The following is a 15,524-nucleotide window of genomic DNA, read 5'->3' on the forward strand; positions in this document are numbered from 1 at the left end:
GGTATCCCCATGATGCTCAAGGTAGCATATAGGCATCTCCACTGCCTTCAAAGGAAATGCCATCTTTTCCAGTCCAGACGTTCATGATTGTCTTCTTGTGCGCTTCGACATCCAAATCCTCCCTCACGCCATGCTTCTTTCTTCGACTCATATCCACACTACGCCTTGCGCGCGAGCCCTCCTCGCCACCAGAGAAGCCACCAGCAATGCAATGGTTGATACCATGGAAGGCCGAGTCGGCCACAGTCTTCCACGCAGCCGTCATATCGACCGCCATCTCTGGAGTATAGTAGATTCTGCAATCCGCAGGCTCATACAGAAACTGTAGTGGAATGTTCGACGTGTCGTTCTGACGAAAGCCTTCTCGGCTGTTCACACTGCCCATTGTTCGATGTACCGCGAGGTTATTGTACGCACCCAGAGCGGTGCGCTTGTAGAACTCTCGTGAGTGAACGGACTCGTACCTGAACGGAACCTGCACAGACTCGAGGATGGTGCCGTATGATCGCATGTTCGTTCCCTTCACACCGCCAATAGCTTGGGTGATGTCTGTGTTCGGTCGACCACCGAGGAAGATGATCTTGACTCCAGCTTGTTGACGCATCAATTCGCTGAAGATGGCGCAAGTCGAAGCGCAATAGCCATCACTCACAATCACAACATTCTCGGTGGCGAAAGGCTGAGTGGTAACGTTGGAACGTTTGAGGTAGCCCGAGACGTAGATGCCGCCCGACGAGATAGGAGTCAGAACATCGGTCAGGTTCCAGCGCTGCAAAGATGTGTAGTTGTCCGGGCCTGGTCCAAACGTCTCGGGGCCAAACTTTTCGCTCCACGATGCGAAGTTGGTGTAATTCACGTTGACATCACTCCGATAGTTGTAGAATGAGGAAACATACTCTCCCGTCTTGCCATGCAACTTCATACTTCGCTCAAATCGCCCAGAGAAGGCGCTGTATTCTTGTCCGATATAATCCAGCGCTTCGTGCGCGCGGAACCGATTAGCACCATATGGTAGGAGATGTGGAAAAAGCTGCTTGAACAGATCATATCCTTGGAGAATGGTGCCGCCGCCGTTTGCCGATAAGTCGATGATCAACTTGGTCTTGTTGCGCGCTACAGCTTGCTCGATGAAGTAGGTGTTGACGGCCTGGAATGGAATCTCGTCGCTTTGTGGTCCCACGAAGTTCTGGATGCTCAGTACTGCCACATCATCGTAACCTTCACCTTCGAGAAAGTATCCGGAGTTGGTGTTGTTAACTTCGCGAATGAAAGGCGCAGGGAAGCCAGGCGCCAACACGGTTGTGGTGGTCGTCGTCACAGTCGCCGATGGAGTGCTCAAAGTCATGGTTGTGGCTGGAAAAGTAGTGGTTTGTGTCTAGAAACGGTCTGAGCATGTCTATGGTCAAGGGAGTATCTGTCGAAGTCTTACAGCAAGTTCCTCTGCCGGCATGATCTTGCCCGGAGGAGGAGTCAAGTACTGTGTATATATGTCGGCACCGCTAGTGATGTTGTCAAAAGACACCAGAACACGAGCAAAGTTCGGATGCGTCACTGCTGAGCCGTTGGCAAATGTAAGCGTAGTACTTTCGCCGGGATAAAAGGAACGGCCATGACCACCGCCAGCGAAGGTTCCAGTGCCAGTCCCTGCCGCACCCAGTGAGACTGCTCCGAGTAAGTAGAAGACGTTATTCCACAGGGCGTCTGGGTCTTGCAAAACACCATATTGAGCCCAGTGTAACAAGTATTCGGTGCTGTTTTGCCCATCAATCAAAGTAATCGGGCTCGGCACAAAGCTGGCATTCCCCTTAATGGTCTCCACGATATCGGTGTAGACGAAGACTTCGGGAATACCGGTCCCGTCCATCGACACCGAGACCAGTGGTGTAGGCCTACCGAACGCGAAGATATTACCGACAGAGTCCGGCATGAGCGTAAAATGTCCATTGTGTGCTCGCTGGAAACATCGATACAACTCGAACCCAAACTCATACTCACTCGCGTATGATCCGGCTGAAGCTTTGGTGTATATGCCCTCGAAACTTTTCAGGAAATCGTAGGGAGCCTGAATCTTTTGGGAATATTCTAAAGGCGGATCTTTGATCCATTGGAGGTTGGTTTGCCACTCAAGATATGGACGGATGGAATCCAACAGATCAACTGAGAGAATATCAGCTCCGCCCATAAGAGAACCAAGCATACACTCACCTGCTGCTGAATGGTGGAATGGCACACTGTTGATGCATTCATATGCTAGCGCCGCGGGAACTGTGGGTACGGCCTCTGGTGAGGCCGATGAAGCCTTCATAGCCAGTGAGCGAATGCTCGCGCAGGCATTTTCAGGCACAGTCGAAGTTATGCTCGGAAATTTCGGTCCAAGTTTTGAGGCAGGAGGAGCATAAGTTGTCAAGAGCACGGTAGGTATAGTTACCGTCTGCGTCGCGATAGTGATAGTTGTTGTGCGAGTGGCACTTGGCACTCCTGTGGGTTGAACTGTCTCGTGCGATGGGGTCGTTGTTTCATACGAAGTCGCAGGCCATGTACTGTAGCCTGTTGTATTCGAGACTGTCGTACTATTCCAGTCTCCCTGAGTGTCGCTCATTCCACGCGTAGGGGATAGTCGCTGAGCCGTAGACCTATGGGCTTCGGGACTTGTTCTGAAGGACGTTCAGAAGTAGCCATTTCACTATACCCCTCTCATCTCATCTGGAGCAGTTTGCTTACCCTGGCCATCTTTCTTGCCAATTGCTGACGGATTGTACATCTGTGCCTGGCCAAACTGGAGATCCGCAGACAGTTACGCCGAGTGCGGCTGCACCAGCAGCAGCGATGACTGCGCGTCCCATCTTCTCGATCCCAAGGGGCGACGCTGTAGCAGGACGCCTTGCAGACTTAGAAACGAGTGTTCGTGAGGGTCTGCATTCTGGTTGCGACTTAGGGATAGGCATGGTAAGGTCGTGTGGTAGAATGCCTTTTGGGGAGCACGGAGAGCGAAACACCATCCACACCGGAAAACGAGATATCGCTACTTCGACTGCCGGTCTTCATCCAAACGATGGTCGCTGAGATATCTCTTATCTCGAGATACTTGGCCCCGTGGTGGCTGAGATGTGGTGTTGTGAGTGCTGAAAAGTGTTCTGCTTTTCGTGCTACTCCAGAAGCCGCCGACTGCCATCTCCTGCGGCATGGCCATCGTGCCTGTCGTACAGCATCCAACGGCACTGTCAAAGCAATAAGGTATCATGGGTCGCGACTACATTGTGTGTATATATACCTGATATATATGATATCTCTCCCGCTGGGCCAGGACGAGAAGCAGGAGTTGGGCCCTCTGCACATGAAGCCAGTGATGGGCCTTGAGATAGTGCTGAATGTCTGATAGTGTCGGCATTCATTAGTTTCACTTAGTGTCGCGGGTGTCCGTTGAAAGGTCGTATTGACGGAGTGAGGCACAGGCAGATGCATCGTATTCGACTAGTGATCTGTGGCCCGCGGGAGCTGTGCCGGTTGATCTCGCGGCACGAGGCACTTCACGGAATTGACGTTCCATCGTGAAGCCCACAGTCATCTGGAGCGTAGCAGCAGACTAGAAGTGTCTGTCTCTTGTCTGTGTGAGAGAGTATGGACACGATGGTATTGCGAACAATGAGAGAGTGAGAGTGACAGAAACGAGAAAAGTGAAGCAAAAGTCTGTTCTACGCCGTCACAGCCAAGCCGGCCGGCCCAATTAACCGAGAGGCTGATCGAGGGAGACAACAAGCCCACGAGCAGCATGACTGCGTGTACTGGGCAACTCTGTACTTGTAATTGGATAAGTTCCTCTGCGTGCTGTTCACCAACGACGAAGAGTACGACGGCGACGACGACAACTAGCAGTATCAAAACCATGTTCTATTCAGAACGGGATCCGATGCATCGCGATCCATTGACTTAGATGCGCTCAAGACGGTCTCATGCATCGAACGTGCTGATAGACCAAAGCCAAGGTCAAGGTCAAGGTCAGGTTGGTTGACGTTGAGAACATCATCCATCTCCGGTTGTAGAGAAACACGCCCAATCGGGCTTAGCTCCAGCTTCATCTCACCAGATTCGCTCGAATCGCCTTTCTACATCCTTCCCCACCAACTCCCAAGATCTCATTCTCCCTCCCCAAATAGCCCCCAATCGCGAATCTCCAGAGTTGCCATCACCTTCTCCCGAATTTGACACCCCACCAGCAACAACCTCTCGATCTTCATCTTGACATCTTCCCCATCATCCTCCTTCACATCACCACCCTCATCCCCACTGACGCACGGCACATTCACAGTACACAACAAGTCCGTCTCCCACTTCCCCTCCAACCGCACCAACAACAAACACACCCCCACAGCATCCGGTTCATTGGCCCTCCCTCTCATCTTCTCCCCCGGAGGACATGTCGCCAACAGCGTCAAAGCCTTGAGATCTGGCATTTTCGCCAATTTCACATTCTTCGCTTCGATGCGATGCACGATGGTTGTACTCGCGTCCGATTCCACGATGTCCTGCAAATGGAACTTCAACGCTTCCACATCGTCATTCTGAGCATTGTGCACGCGTTCGAGAATGTCAAAGACGATACTGCTGAAGCCGGAGCGGTCGAGGTAGACTTCTTGGTGGTCGGGCACTTGGCGAATTTGGCTATATAGATATTTACATTGTATTGGTTAGATTTGAATTTATTCAATTTTGGTTTTTTTTGGCTTTGCCATGACAAGTCAGGTCATTGCAATCAATTCGGAATTCATTCCAACTCAATCAATATACAGTCTTGCTATGGTCAGGTGATGGAAGATTTAGTAGAGAAGAAAAAGAAAGGGCATACCTGACATCTTCAAATCCCTCTGGAAGTTCCACAACAATAGCTCCTCCGTACAGTTCCACCGATTTGAATTGGAGATCGTCGCTCGCCATTATTCGCAATCTGAGCTTCTTCAATTTTGCCCTTCCTGTCTCGATCAGTCCGCAGTTCTGCTGTGAGTGCCCAACCCGTTGAACTGTTGAGATACTGAAAAGTTGATGCGTAAGTGAAGGCTGATGGAGACTGCAGGATAAACCTTTATGCAGATGAAGATAGTTTGGCAGCTTTGGCTCCAGACAACGCTAGACTTCATCCAGGCAAGCTCGTTGAAACTGTTGCCTGAGGTTCCTGGGGAAGTGAAGGACTACAGTATGAACATAGATGTTACAAGGAGAGAGTTCAGCTAACACCTGACTCCAGAGATGAGGAGGCGTGGTCACAAAGTAGAGGTCGTATCCATCGAGATTTCTTCGATAGTAGTACATTTCATTCATTATGACGGTGCCTGCTACTTGAGCAGAAGCCCTCATTAATGGAGCACGTACGATGCCAAACCTGGGATCTGACGGGGCGGCACCGCTTGAGTCGAGCGACTGTACACTACCATCCTCCGTGCAACATGAGCAGCTTTACCTGATGCGATTCTTCTCGCCGGGGGAGCGAGAGATCGTCGCAAGACTCAAGCATGAACATCTCGTCCAGCTCTTCTGCAACTTCGTGCAGAGGAACACAAGACGCCTCTTGCCATGTTTGGTGCCAAATTTCGGCAACGAGGCAAATTGTGTGCAATTCGTCCTTCCTCCGTTCCCACTGTGAAACTGCATGCGGTTGTGGTGCGTGCGTTTGCACTCCTGACACGGCTTTGCCTCAGCAGGACCAAGGTCAGGCGCAGGATTCTACGCCCAAACATCCTGGCCCACACCCTCGATCCAGTTGCCTAGTCTCTCCACGCCACCGTCCCATTCCTTGAGCCTCGAGCGCATGCCCTCAATACCGGTCCTGTCCAGTACCTTGGGCTGCACCCAAGTTATCCGCGCTATTTCTGCCACCTGATCGATGCTTCCACGCAACAGTCCTAAGCTCAATGCCTTCATGATCAGGTGCTCAATCTCGTCTGGTTGCACTTTCGTCTCTTGGCTGATGGTAGCAAATGTCATGCTGCGGTCTTGCGGCGGACGTGAGAAGACCAGCTGTGTGAGGGCGGCGAGCGAGATCTTCTGGTATAGGAACTGCTGATGCTGCTTGAGTAACGTGTTGGCGTCGAGGTGCTGCTGAAGGATGTTGTAGGCATGGAGGTCGCCACGGTTGAATGCAAAGAGCAAATCGCGGATCCACGCGTGTGGTGTTTTGGCCAGGCTGTCCAGGATGGGGTGGAGCAGGAGCTCTCCAAAGTTGTAGATCGTCTCACTCACCAGAGCAGCTATGGAGAGGTCGTATGCAATGCGCTGGCGATTGCTCTCCGTAACGTCCTTGAGGTCTACGCAAGCAAGGTAAAGGAGCTGTGTACGGTAGTATTTTGCAAACTCGTGCTGGTGCTGGTAGTAGATGGCGCTGACCCAGTAGAAGTTGGCGTGCACTTCCGTCTCAACGGCATCGAATGTGTCGAGCACAGACTCGCACTTGTCCAGATCCTTGCGGGCTTCCTCAATCTGCTTCAGACTGAGCCGTGTGTTTGCAACTGCAGTCAGGGCGTAGACGAAGGCATCTTGCGATGCTGGCTTGTCGACGCGCTTGGATAGTGTGGTGAGGAAAGAGAGGCGTTCCTGATCATCTGCTGGTTTCTTAGCTCGAATGTCCGGCCTCTCACCCATTGACTGCATGGAGCAGGAACATACCCTTGTACTGGCTCGCTGTGCTCAAACCTATTCTCACCAGCTTCAACTGGTTGATCTTGTCTGCAAACTTCTTGACAAAGTGGTCATAGATGGGTATGCGCTGAGACTTGCTCTCAGGCTCGTTGTAGTATGCGACGAGGATGTCGGTGAGTTCATGCCACAACTTGCGCTCCCAGAAATCCTCGAAGCTGAGGAAGTAATGTTGCAGATCGTCAGGAGCATCGTCACGGGCCTGCTGGAGGAAGTCGGCGATCTTCTCGTTGTCGGTTGCCATGGCGGACTGTTACTCTCGCCGCAGAGGGTCGCGGACGATATGGGTTGATGTGGGGCGTGCAGTCTCTGGCAGGGAGAGCTCGGATATGGTGTGTAGAGCTATGGACGTCTCGAAAGGGTGGGAGGAGATGGAAGTGTTGTTGATATCGAGTGGAAAGCGGAAGTTGCTGGTGTATGAGAGAGCATGGCGAGAGCGAGGCAGCTAGGTCTACGTGATGGATGACAGGGCAGCAGAGCCGCATTGTCTTGGCGTCGCCGGGAGAGCTTCACTCCAATCGCAACGACGGCAGATCAGCACACTCCAGTCTCTCCTCCACCTCGCTTTCGCCTTATGGAGTAGAGTGGAATAGACTGGACGACACTCCTTCCGAACACGAATCTCCGTCCCCTCCGCCCTCCGGCCATGGCAGGCCTCTCCACCACCACAATGGCTCTGCAGCGCCAGCTCTGCCGACCCAACGCCTCGCTCACCACTACCAGACTCGCAGCGAGCGCACTCACACCTACACAATGCCGACGAGGGCTGCAGGACATTGCCATCACACGGACGGGCAAGCCGATTATTCGACTGCCGGGCGGACGAAGCTCGTTGGGAGGCCACACGGCGACTGTGTTTGGCGCAACAGGCTTCCTCGGCCGCTACATTGTGAACCGACTGGCACGAGCAGGAAACACGGTGGTAGTGCCCTTTCGTGAAGAGATGGCCAAGCGACATCTGAAAGTGACGGGTGACTTGGGACGAGTCGTCTTCATTGAGTACGACTTGCGGAACAAGGCGTCGATTGATGAGGCAGTCCGTCATTCCGACATTGTGATCAACCTGGTCGGTCGTGACTATCCGACCAAGAACTTTGATCTTGCGGATGTGCACGAGGAAGGCACACGTCGGATCGCGAACGCTGTGGCCAAGTACGACGTCGACCGCTTCATCCACGTCTCCTCCCACTCGGTTGCTCCCGACTCGCCTTCAGAGTTCTACAGGACCAAGTGGAATGGAGAGCAGATTGCACGCGAAATCTTCCCCGAAACCACCATTGTGCGCCCTGCTCCCGCATTCGGCTTCGAGGACCGACTTCTCCACCGGCTGGCCAGAGCCACCAACGTCTTCACTGCAAACAACATGCAAGAACGCTTCCGACCCATACATTCCATCGACTTTGGATCTGCCCTGGAAGTCATGTGTCAGGACGACAACACTGCCGGCCAGACATATGAACTCTTCGGTCCCAAGGAGTACACTCTGAAGGAGATATCCGAACTTGTCGATCGCGAGATGATCAAGAAGCGAAGACACATCAATCTGCCCAAGGCTGTCCTGAAGCCATTGTTTGGAACACTCAACAAAGTGCTATGGTGGCCTACGGGAAGCACGGATGAGGTGGAGCGTGAATTTTTGGACCAAGTCATTGACAAGAAGGCCAAAACGTTCAAGGATCTTGACATTGAGCCCGGTGACATTGCGAACTTCACATACCAATACCTGGTGAGTCTTTTTCTATGCTTTGCACCTTGTGAGACTGTTCCGTGTTGACTGACTGATGCTTCTCCAGCAATCCTATCGCAGCTCCTCATACTACGACCTCCCACCCATGACAGAAAAGGAGAAGCGCGAGGAGAGGAAATATGTCCATGTTCTGGACAATCAATAGACATGTTCTGTCATGGTAACAGATTTCCTCGCGTGTCAGTCACTATAGCTCCTGTATATATGCTACCGTCCAGGACAAGAATTTCCATTTGTTGTTCCCAAATAGGCACTCTCAATGCAGCCTACAAAACCATGTCATATCCCGAATGAAGACATTCCATTCCTTTTATTGCGATGACAATTCTTTTTCAATTAAATTGAGAGGAATAATACCTAATATGTCTACCTATATCAAAGAAAAGGGTATCAAAAGAACACTTCTACACGTCTGACTCCACGCTCGCTCAATTACCTGTATTCCATCCCCATTACATGAACATTTCATCCCATTCTATGCCATTCATTCCATCCGTCCCATCCATCTCCATCCACCCTCCTCTTTCCTCCTTCATCCCAAATCAAAAAGCATAATACTTCCCCATCCCCTTCACCCCCGCACCCACACCTCCTTTTTGAGGTTGTTTCCCTTCCAATAATCCCCTCGACGGAGAAACTTGACGAGAAGGAGCAACAGAAGTAGAAGTACTCCTCGAAGCGCCTTCGTGGGGAGATTTGTTGGTTCCGGAGGAGAAGAAAATGTGAGAGAGTTGTTCGCCGAGTTTGGAACCTGGGAGATCGTTGACTTTGCGGTAGGTTTGGTAGGGTGCTGGAGGCATTTTTTTTTTGTTTTTTGTTTTCTTTTGTGGGTTGGGTTTGGAGTGGGTTTGAGGTCGGGTGGGTGTTGTGTAGTGGTGGGCTAGTGGGTTGTTGTGGTTTTGAGGTTTTGGGGTTTGAGTGATAGGGCGGCTGCTATGCTATCGTGATGTGATACTGCTGCTGCTGCTGATGATGATGAAGGAAACAAAAAACAGAAATCGTCGACCAAGACGACCTGACACTCACATATATATCCTACCAGGTACTATTCACAGTTCATATGAGTACACTTCTCTTCATAAAAAACCGACCCGAAATCCTCGGCATCACATACAACATCCCTCGGATCAGCCAAAAATCCCAACAACGATAATTGGTACCTGCATCTCTCTGCCTAGGTAGAGTAGAGGCTGATCAAACAATCCTACCTTATTAAAAAAATTTACCTTGTGAATGATTTGCAGGTGAGGTTCCCTGTCATCTTGCCACTACCGAGGTTGAAAAGGAATTACCTCCTACTAACGACTATTGCCTATTATTCCCGACAGCTTAAATTGCAAAGGCTTGAAAGGCTTGTATCAATCGTGTGTCGCTTTCGGGTGAACTGTTGTTGGGCAAAGTCAAATTCACGTGTGTTGCATGTGGTTTCCGAGACAGCCCGAAGTCTTTTTTTTGGTTGCAAGTTGTGCAGTGATGAGGTCAAGAATGCATCCTCCACATCATCGGTCGCCGGTGGCTATTTCGAGAATCTTGACGATTAGGAGGTAGAAGGTCGCGTACTTGACCTCGGGTAGTATGAATGGGCCGTGGCACTGTTATTGCAGTCGGCTGGTGGGATCCCAACTCTTGGATTGGATTGGATTGGAATTTGCGTTAGGTCACGATGGTGGTCTCTCGACTCGAAAACTGATACGATGAATGTGATTACGTCTTCCTTGCAACGCCTGCTTTACACCGCTGTTCGAAGTTGCCCTCGCCGACATTCTGTGGACGCCAACGTCCAGCTTCAGCACAATCGAGAAGCTTTGCCACTCCCACTGTGACCTCGGAGCGACTGTCGTGCCTCTCCAGCTCAATCCATCATCTAAACTGATTTCTACCACTTCAATGCCGTCGCCACTCCATGCCCATCCCCAGACCTTTGCATCGAGTGTTGATGTGCCATCTGTAGTGTTTGCTGTTAACAGGATGTCCCCATTCCGAGGGCTGACCATCATCGAGTTCGGCTCCACGTCCCAGACCGGCCTCATTCGTCCACTGCTACTCCTACTCCCTTCTTCTTCTTCTTCTCCTCCTCCTCCTCCTGCTACTCCCGACACCCACTCATTGTAGAAAGTAGTTGTGAATGGGCCAGAACTCCTTTCTTCCCTCAGCTGCAGCGAGCACAACCACTTGGTGCTATTAGTGCCAAACCAGCCCGGCACGACCAAACGTACAGGACCACCGCGCTCGAGGCTGAGGGCTTTTCCGTTCATTTCGTATGCAACCAGCACCTCGGGAGACATGGCTTTGGCCAAGGGAAGATCCTTCTGATACCTGTCGGCCGAGACGCCACCGAAGCTGCCCGAGTCGAGACCATCGGACCATACAAAAGCTGCCTGGGCAAGTGGCTTTGCATGATTGAGCAGGTCGCGCAGACGGATTCCTGTCCATTCTACGTTTCCAATGCGCCAGAGATTGGTGGTAGGAGGTTGGAGTGGGCTGCCATAGCACTCGTGGAAGGACGTGATGGTCGTGCGGGGCAGAGTATACAACTCGGAGAGGGTCAGAGTATAGCTTCGCTCGACGAGACCATGGATTCGGAGATGCCAGAGGCTATGATCCAGATTCGGCCTGCCCATGTGTATGGTTTGGAACAGCTTCCCGTCGTCGGTGATGAACGAATCGAGCTGGTGAGGGGGTGGTGGCGGACGGAGATGAAAGCCTGGTGTCATGGAGAGGCAAGCTCTGCGCTCATCGCTGCTCATATCAGGTTTGTGGACTTGATTTGATATCATATTTTCATCCAGAGAAGATGACTGTGGAGAGTGGGCGTCGAGGTCTTGGGCTGGAGCCATCTTGTCCGTGGCATCTGCATTCTCTCTCGAAATCTTGTGAAGGCCGTCCGAGAGAGGCAGGCCTGTGGCCGGTATCTCAGACTAGGTACCTACCTACATTGCACCTATACCATAACATTCATGGTAGAGGGCCTTGGAGTGAAGGGCACATGCGGAGAAGCTCGGCAAATCGGAAACTCTCCCTCTCTCTGGAGACATCCATATATACATATAATGTTGAATGTCCCATGCGTCTATCAGTCACCTGAGTGCCTGTATATCGCGTAGACGAGGTTGCTCTCGCGTATGATAGACGGGCTCATAGTCAATGCTGTTGTTGTCCCTGAGATTATTCTTCACCCAGAAACTCAGGTTGTGCCAAGACTTTCAATTATTGCACAGACAGTACATGGCAAGAGGTCGAGCTCGACTTATTAGACTTCTCTCCAATGCCTCTCGAAATTTGCCTCTCGACATCAACATGGAAACCGGCATCGACTTTGCTCCTCATCAGATTCGTCGACACCAATGCCAGACACGAGGCGTTTGAGTCGATGATAATGTGCGAACCCCAGAAGCACTGGAGCCCCCCATCACCTGAACCATTATCATCATCAATCCCGTCCATATGAGCCGCAACATCATTGCCGCCTCCTCCTCCTCCTCCTCCACCTCCATCTTCCTCCCTCAGCGATGCGTATGACAGCCGGCGCCCTCGTTGTTGCTTTTCTCGGACTCGATCTGTTTGGCCAGCTGCTGATGACCCAGTGAGTGTCCATCCATCCCACCTCGAGGAAGAACTCGCCCGCCCTAATAATGCCACGCAGGATCTTGTCCCACCATGTGCTCAACGTCTCCAGTGGCCGGCTGAGGACCAGTATATACGATTTCCGTCGGCAACTGCGTCGAAAACAGCACATTGTACCGGGAACATGCTCACTGGTGGAATGCGAAGCGTACTGGTTCGCCGTCGACCAGCGGACCTGTACCGATCGAGCATGTCCTACTCATTATGAGATTGTGGGCTGAGGAGCCACATTCATCATGAGGTGTCCTGCATTCTGCTGCTGCAATACACAAAACTGAGTCTGTAGTACCTCCGTAGGTATGTACATACTGTTGTTCTAGTGTGGATGACTACCTCCTCGACTCCTGAGACAGGAAACAGGAAACAGGAGATGCCTGCCCTGCCCAGACAAACCCAGACAAACCAGAGTCTGACATCACAAGCTGCAGCTTACGAAGCACTTCCCATCCTCAAACGCGTGTTCTCGACTTTCTCTCCTGATACATACATGTACATAGGAGGCATGGTATAACTACCTCACCTCCACATCTCCCCTTTCTCACTCTTCATTCCTTGAGAAACAACCCATATTCCTACCTCCACCATGACATCCTCCCACCCCAACCTGGGCCTATACTTGCAACCGCTCGCCTGCACTTCGACTATACTCCTCGGTCTGCACGGCCTGTCGACCTCCATCTTCTTCGTCCCAGCCCTCCTTCGACCCGTCACCTCCGTTTCCTCCAATGGACCACCATCATCAAGTTCGGGCACCAAAACTCCCACCCTCAGCGTCCCACAAACGCCCATGGAGTCGGGGAGACTGACTCCGCAGACATCCCACAGGGCCTTCGACTTTGCGCTACATTTGGGCAGCTCGGGCACCTACAAAGCTGTTGCGTGCCAGTTTGCGCGCCTTCACTCGCTGAGCACTGCCTACAACGTCCCCCTCGAGACCATCGCCGTCGCCTCCTATGGCATGCTCGCCTATCGTGCTCGAGGAACTGTGATGGGAAAGAGCTGGGCGGCTGCGGGTGCCGTCTTGGTGGGTGTGGACATTCTGAAAGCGTGGTTCATGGCTCCTCTGGCATTAAAGGTGCTCCGAGTTGCGGGAGATGCAGAGCCTGTGGAGCCGTATGAAGATGCGCCCATTGATCGAGAAGCCGAGAAACGCAATACGGTCCAGTTCTTGAGGAAGTGGAATATGTTGAACTTGGGAAGCAGTCTCGTGCTTCTGGGCACCGCCGCCCTTGCTTGGGGTGTGGAGACCTGGTGACGACAGGAATAAGCGGTGATATTCGGACAAGAGACTGCATGCAGGAGGCCCGGCAGGTCAACGGTTCAAGAGCGGGGACACACTACAGACTGGAGCTGGGATACCGATGCACACATGATGGACTACGAGAAGGCCTGCAACGACCAGCTTCGTCCAGAGTCAGGTGGCCATCATCGAAATGCGGATGATCCGTAGCGCGTGTTGCAATCTCCTCGTTCGCTCACCGAGACAATAGTAGTGGTCCGGATATCTGTCCATGGCGACGCTAGTGTTCGACCAAGGCCAGCGAGACGGCTGCAAAGGAACGTCACGGAGACACTCGTGATCAGACACTACAGCTTCCTCCTGCCCCTAGACTTGGCCTGCGTTAGAGATAAGAGAGTGTGTGACAGGATCGGTTGACAATCTGCAGCATTCCTCGCACTAGTTGGTGGTCCGCCAAGAGCTGCAGTCACAAGTCAGTCCCGTCAGCCAGCGATGCGAGCAAAAAGCACTGCTAGCAACATGGTGTACGAGAAAAAGTGAGATCAAATCAGACGACGGGGGAAAAGTGTGAAAAGCGACAACAAAAGGCTTGGTATTGTGCCTCGCCCGTTGCTGGACGAAGAGGGAGTACACACACAATGCGTTGTGCATGTCCTGCAATCTCAAGACAACAAAATGATTAACATTAACCTCAAGTTGATAGTAACCATGTGCCAAGTAAAAAAAAAGGAAACATCTTTACACCCTCCCGTCCTCTCTTTCCACTACTACCACCTCACTTCCTCTCCTTTCCATTCCCCCCAAAAGACTTCAAAAGGACATTACGCTAAGAGATATAGAAGAGAGGGCCAGGGTTTTCGCACAGTCGGATCATGAATCGTGGGGGGTTTTTTTTCTTCAGACTTCCTGTTCACCTGTTCGTCGTAGTAGAAGAGAGAGATAGAGAGGGAGAGGGCGAGAAGTGTGTCCTCTCTTTTATGCAGTGAATTCGAAAGCTCGCTTGGGGATGAAACTGCCCACTACTCCGCCCATGGGGTTGTGGTCCGCTTCGTCGTCCTTGGCTCCTGCGAACATGTCACCAGGGCCCAAGGGGCTCGAGTTAGGCGCGAACGGGTTGAATGGATCCTGCGACTGGGATTCGTCTGTGAGGGGTCAGGGTCAGTGGTGATTCCTTCGTGTTTTTCGAGTAATGTAGGTTGTGTGTTTGTATCATGAGAGTGGAGTACACGTACCATCGGTGTCGACATCGAAGATCAGACCTGGGAAACCGGGTGGTGGAGGGAAATCGGCTCCGGGGAATCCGGTTGGGGTCGACGGGGTCGACGGTACCAAGCCGGTACCGTAGCCATCTGTAAGATACAGATGTCAGATGGGGTCGCTCAGAGTATATGGGGATCTCGAGTGGTGGCTTACCTGGTACAAATGGTGATGGAGGGGACAAGCTGCTACCGTAGCCTATGGAGAGTGTCAGTCGTACATGACATTGGCAAGGAGAAGGGGGTAATCGTGAGCTTCTTACCATGTGGGAGGAGATCGCTCTCGGTGATAGTGTGGTCGCTTGAGCTACCTGAACCGCCCCATGGTGGAACTGATGTCCTGTCAGCACAATTCTCATGTCCGTCCACCACAAAAGGGAACGCGTGACTCACATTGTTGAGGACCGACGGGACCGGGTACTGGACCACCTGGGAATGTTAGCAAAACAGCTTCGCACGACGTATGAAGAACACGTACCAATGCCTCCGCTGCCATATCCTGGCTTCGTCGGTGGCATCACAGGATCAGCAGGAGGCATACCGCTGCCGTATCCAGTTGGCTTGGTGGGTGGCATCACAGGATCAGTAGGAGGCATGCCGCTGCCGTATCCAGTTGGCTTGGTAGGTGGCATCACAGGGTCGGCAGGAGGCATGCCGTAGGTTGGTGGTGTCATAGGAGGCGGGGAGACTGGCGACTTCGGTGGCATCGATGGCTGAGGAGGCGGTCCGGGAGGAGGCACGCTGCCACCGTATCCAGGAGGCTTAGTGGGTGGCATTACAGGATCAGCCGGTGGCATGCCGCTGCCGTATCCAGTTGGCTTGGTGGGTGGCATCACAGGGTCAGCAGGAGGCATGCCGTAGGTTGGTGGTGTCGTAGGAGGCGGGGAGACTGGCGACTTCGGTGCATCGATGGCTGAGGAGGCGGTCCGGGAGGAGGCACGCTGCCACCGTATCCAGGAGGCTTAGTGGGTGG

General features: G+C 52.4%; 7 protein-coding genes across 7 annotated transcripts; 2 read left to right on the top strand and 5 right to left on the bottom strand.

The window, feature by feature from the left end:
- Positions 1 to 16: 16 nt before the first annotated feature.
- On the bottom strand, positions 17 to 2,305 carry SEPMUDRAFT_73679 (uncharacterized protein; the record flags this gene model as incomplete). Its single annotated transcript, XM_016910038.1, has 3 exons — positions 17 to 1,375; positions 1,430 to 2,157; positions 2,206 to 2,305. The coding sequence occupies 3 exons, from the start codon at positions 2,303 to 2,305 to the stop codon at positions 17 to 19; spliced, it is 2,187 nt and encodes a 728-aa protein (XP_016757264.1).
- A 1,828-nt stretch (positions 2,306 to 4,133) lies between these two features.
- SEPMUDRAFT_52984 (Mog1p/PsbP-like protein) lies at positions 4,134 to 4,932 on the bottom strand (the record flags this gene model as incomplete). The annotated part of the gene is made up of 2 exons (XM_016909247.1): positions 4,134 to 4,659; positions 4,844 to 4,932. 2 exons carry the CDS (start codon positions 4,930 to 4,932, stop codon positions 4,134 to 4,136), a joined length of 615 nt encoding a protein of 204 aa, XP_016757265.1.
- Positions 4,416 to 7,039, bottom strand: SEPMUDRAFT_151955 (26S proteasome non-ATPase regulatory subunit 13). Its single transcript, XM_016907150.1, has 3 exons — positions 6,655 to 7,039; positions 4,844 to 6,590; positions 4,416 to 4,659 (listed from the first exon to the last, which is right to left on the bottom strand). The coding sequence occupies exons 1-2, from the start codon at positions 6,926 to 6,928 to the stop codon at positions 5,716 to 5,718; spliced, it is 1,149 nt and encodes a 382-aa protein (XP_016757266.1). The 5' UTR covers positions 6,929 to 7,039; the 3' UTR covers positions 4,416 to 4,659; positions 4,844 to 5,715.
- A 198-nt stretch (positions 7,040 to 7,237) lies between these two features.
- On the top strand, positions 7,238 to 8,721 carry SEPMUDRAFT_128639 (NAD(P)-binding protein). Its single transcript, XM_016902225.1, has 2 exons — positions 7,238 to 8,410; positions 8,478 to 8,721. Exons 1-2 carry the CDS (start codon positions 7,355 to 7,357, stop codon positions 8,574 to 8,576), a joined length of 1,155 nt encoding a protein of 384 aa, XP_016757267.1. The 5' UTR covers positions 7,238 to 7,354; the 3' UTR covers positions 8,577 to 8,721.
- A 1,368-nt stretch (positions 8,722 to 10,089) lies between these two features.
- SEPMUDRAFT_73691 (molybdopterin binding oxidoreductase) lies at positions 10,090 to 11,178 on the bottom strand (the record flags this gene model as incomplete). Its single annotated transcript, XM_016910039.1, has 2 exons — positions 10,090 to 10,474; positions 10,529 to 11,178. 2 exons carry the CDS (start codon positions 11,176 to 11,178, stop codon positions 10,090 to 10,092), a joined length of 1,035 nt encoding a protein of 344 aa, XP_016757268.1.
- Positions 11,179 to 12,561: 1,383 nt separating this feature from the next.
- SEPMUDRAFT_136441 (uncharacterized protein) lies at positions 12,562 to 15,405 on the bottom strand (the record flags this gene model as incomplete). The annotated part of the gene is made up of 6 exons (XM_016902778.1): positions 12,562 to 14,437; positions 14,528 to 14,644; positions 14,709 to 14,750; positions 14,815 to 14,883; positions 14,945 to 14,980; positions 15,030 to 15,405. 6 exons carry the CDS (start codon positions 15,403 to 15,405, stop codon positions 14,271 to 14,273), a joined length of 807 nt encoding a protein of 268 aa, XP_016757269.1. The 3' UTR covers positions 12,562 to 14,270.
- Positions 12,639 to 13,310, top strand: SEPMUDRAFT_53430 (uncharacterized protein; the record flags this gene model as incomplete). Its single annotated transcript, XM_016909264.1, has 1 exon — positions 12,639 to 13,310. The coding sequence occupies one exon, from the start codon at positions 12,639 to 12,641 to the stop codon at positions 13,308 to 13,310; it is 672 nt and encodes a 223-aa protein (XP_016757270.1).
- Positions 15,406 to 15,524: the final 119 nt, after the last annotated feature.

Source organism: Sphaerulina musiva (assembly GCF_000320565.1).
Source record: "Sphaerulina musiva SO2202 unplaced genomic scaffold SEPMUscaffold_11, whole genome shotgun sequence".
Taxonomy (NCBI): Eukaryota; Fungi; Ascomycota; class Dothideomycetes; order Mycosphaerellales; family Mycosphaerellaceae; genus Sphaerulina; species Sphaerulina musiva.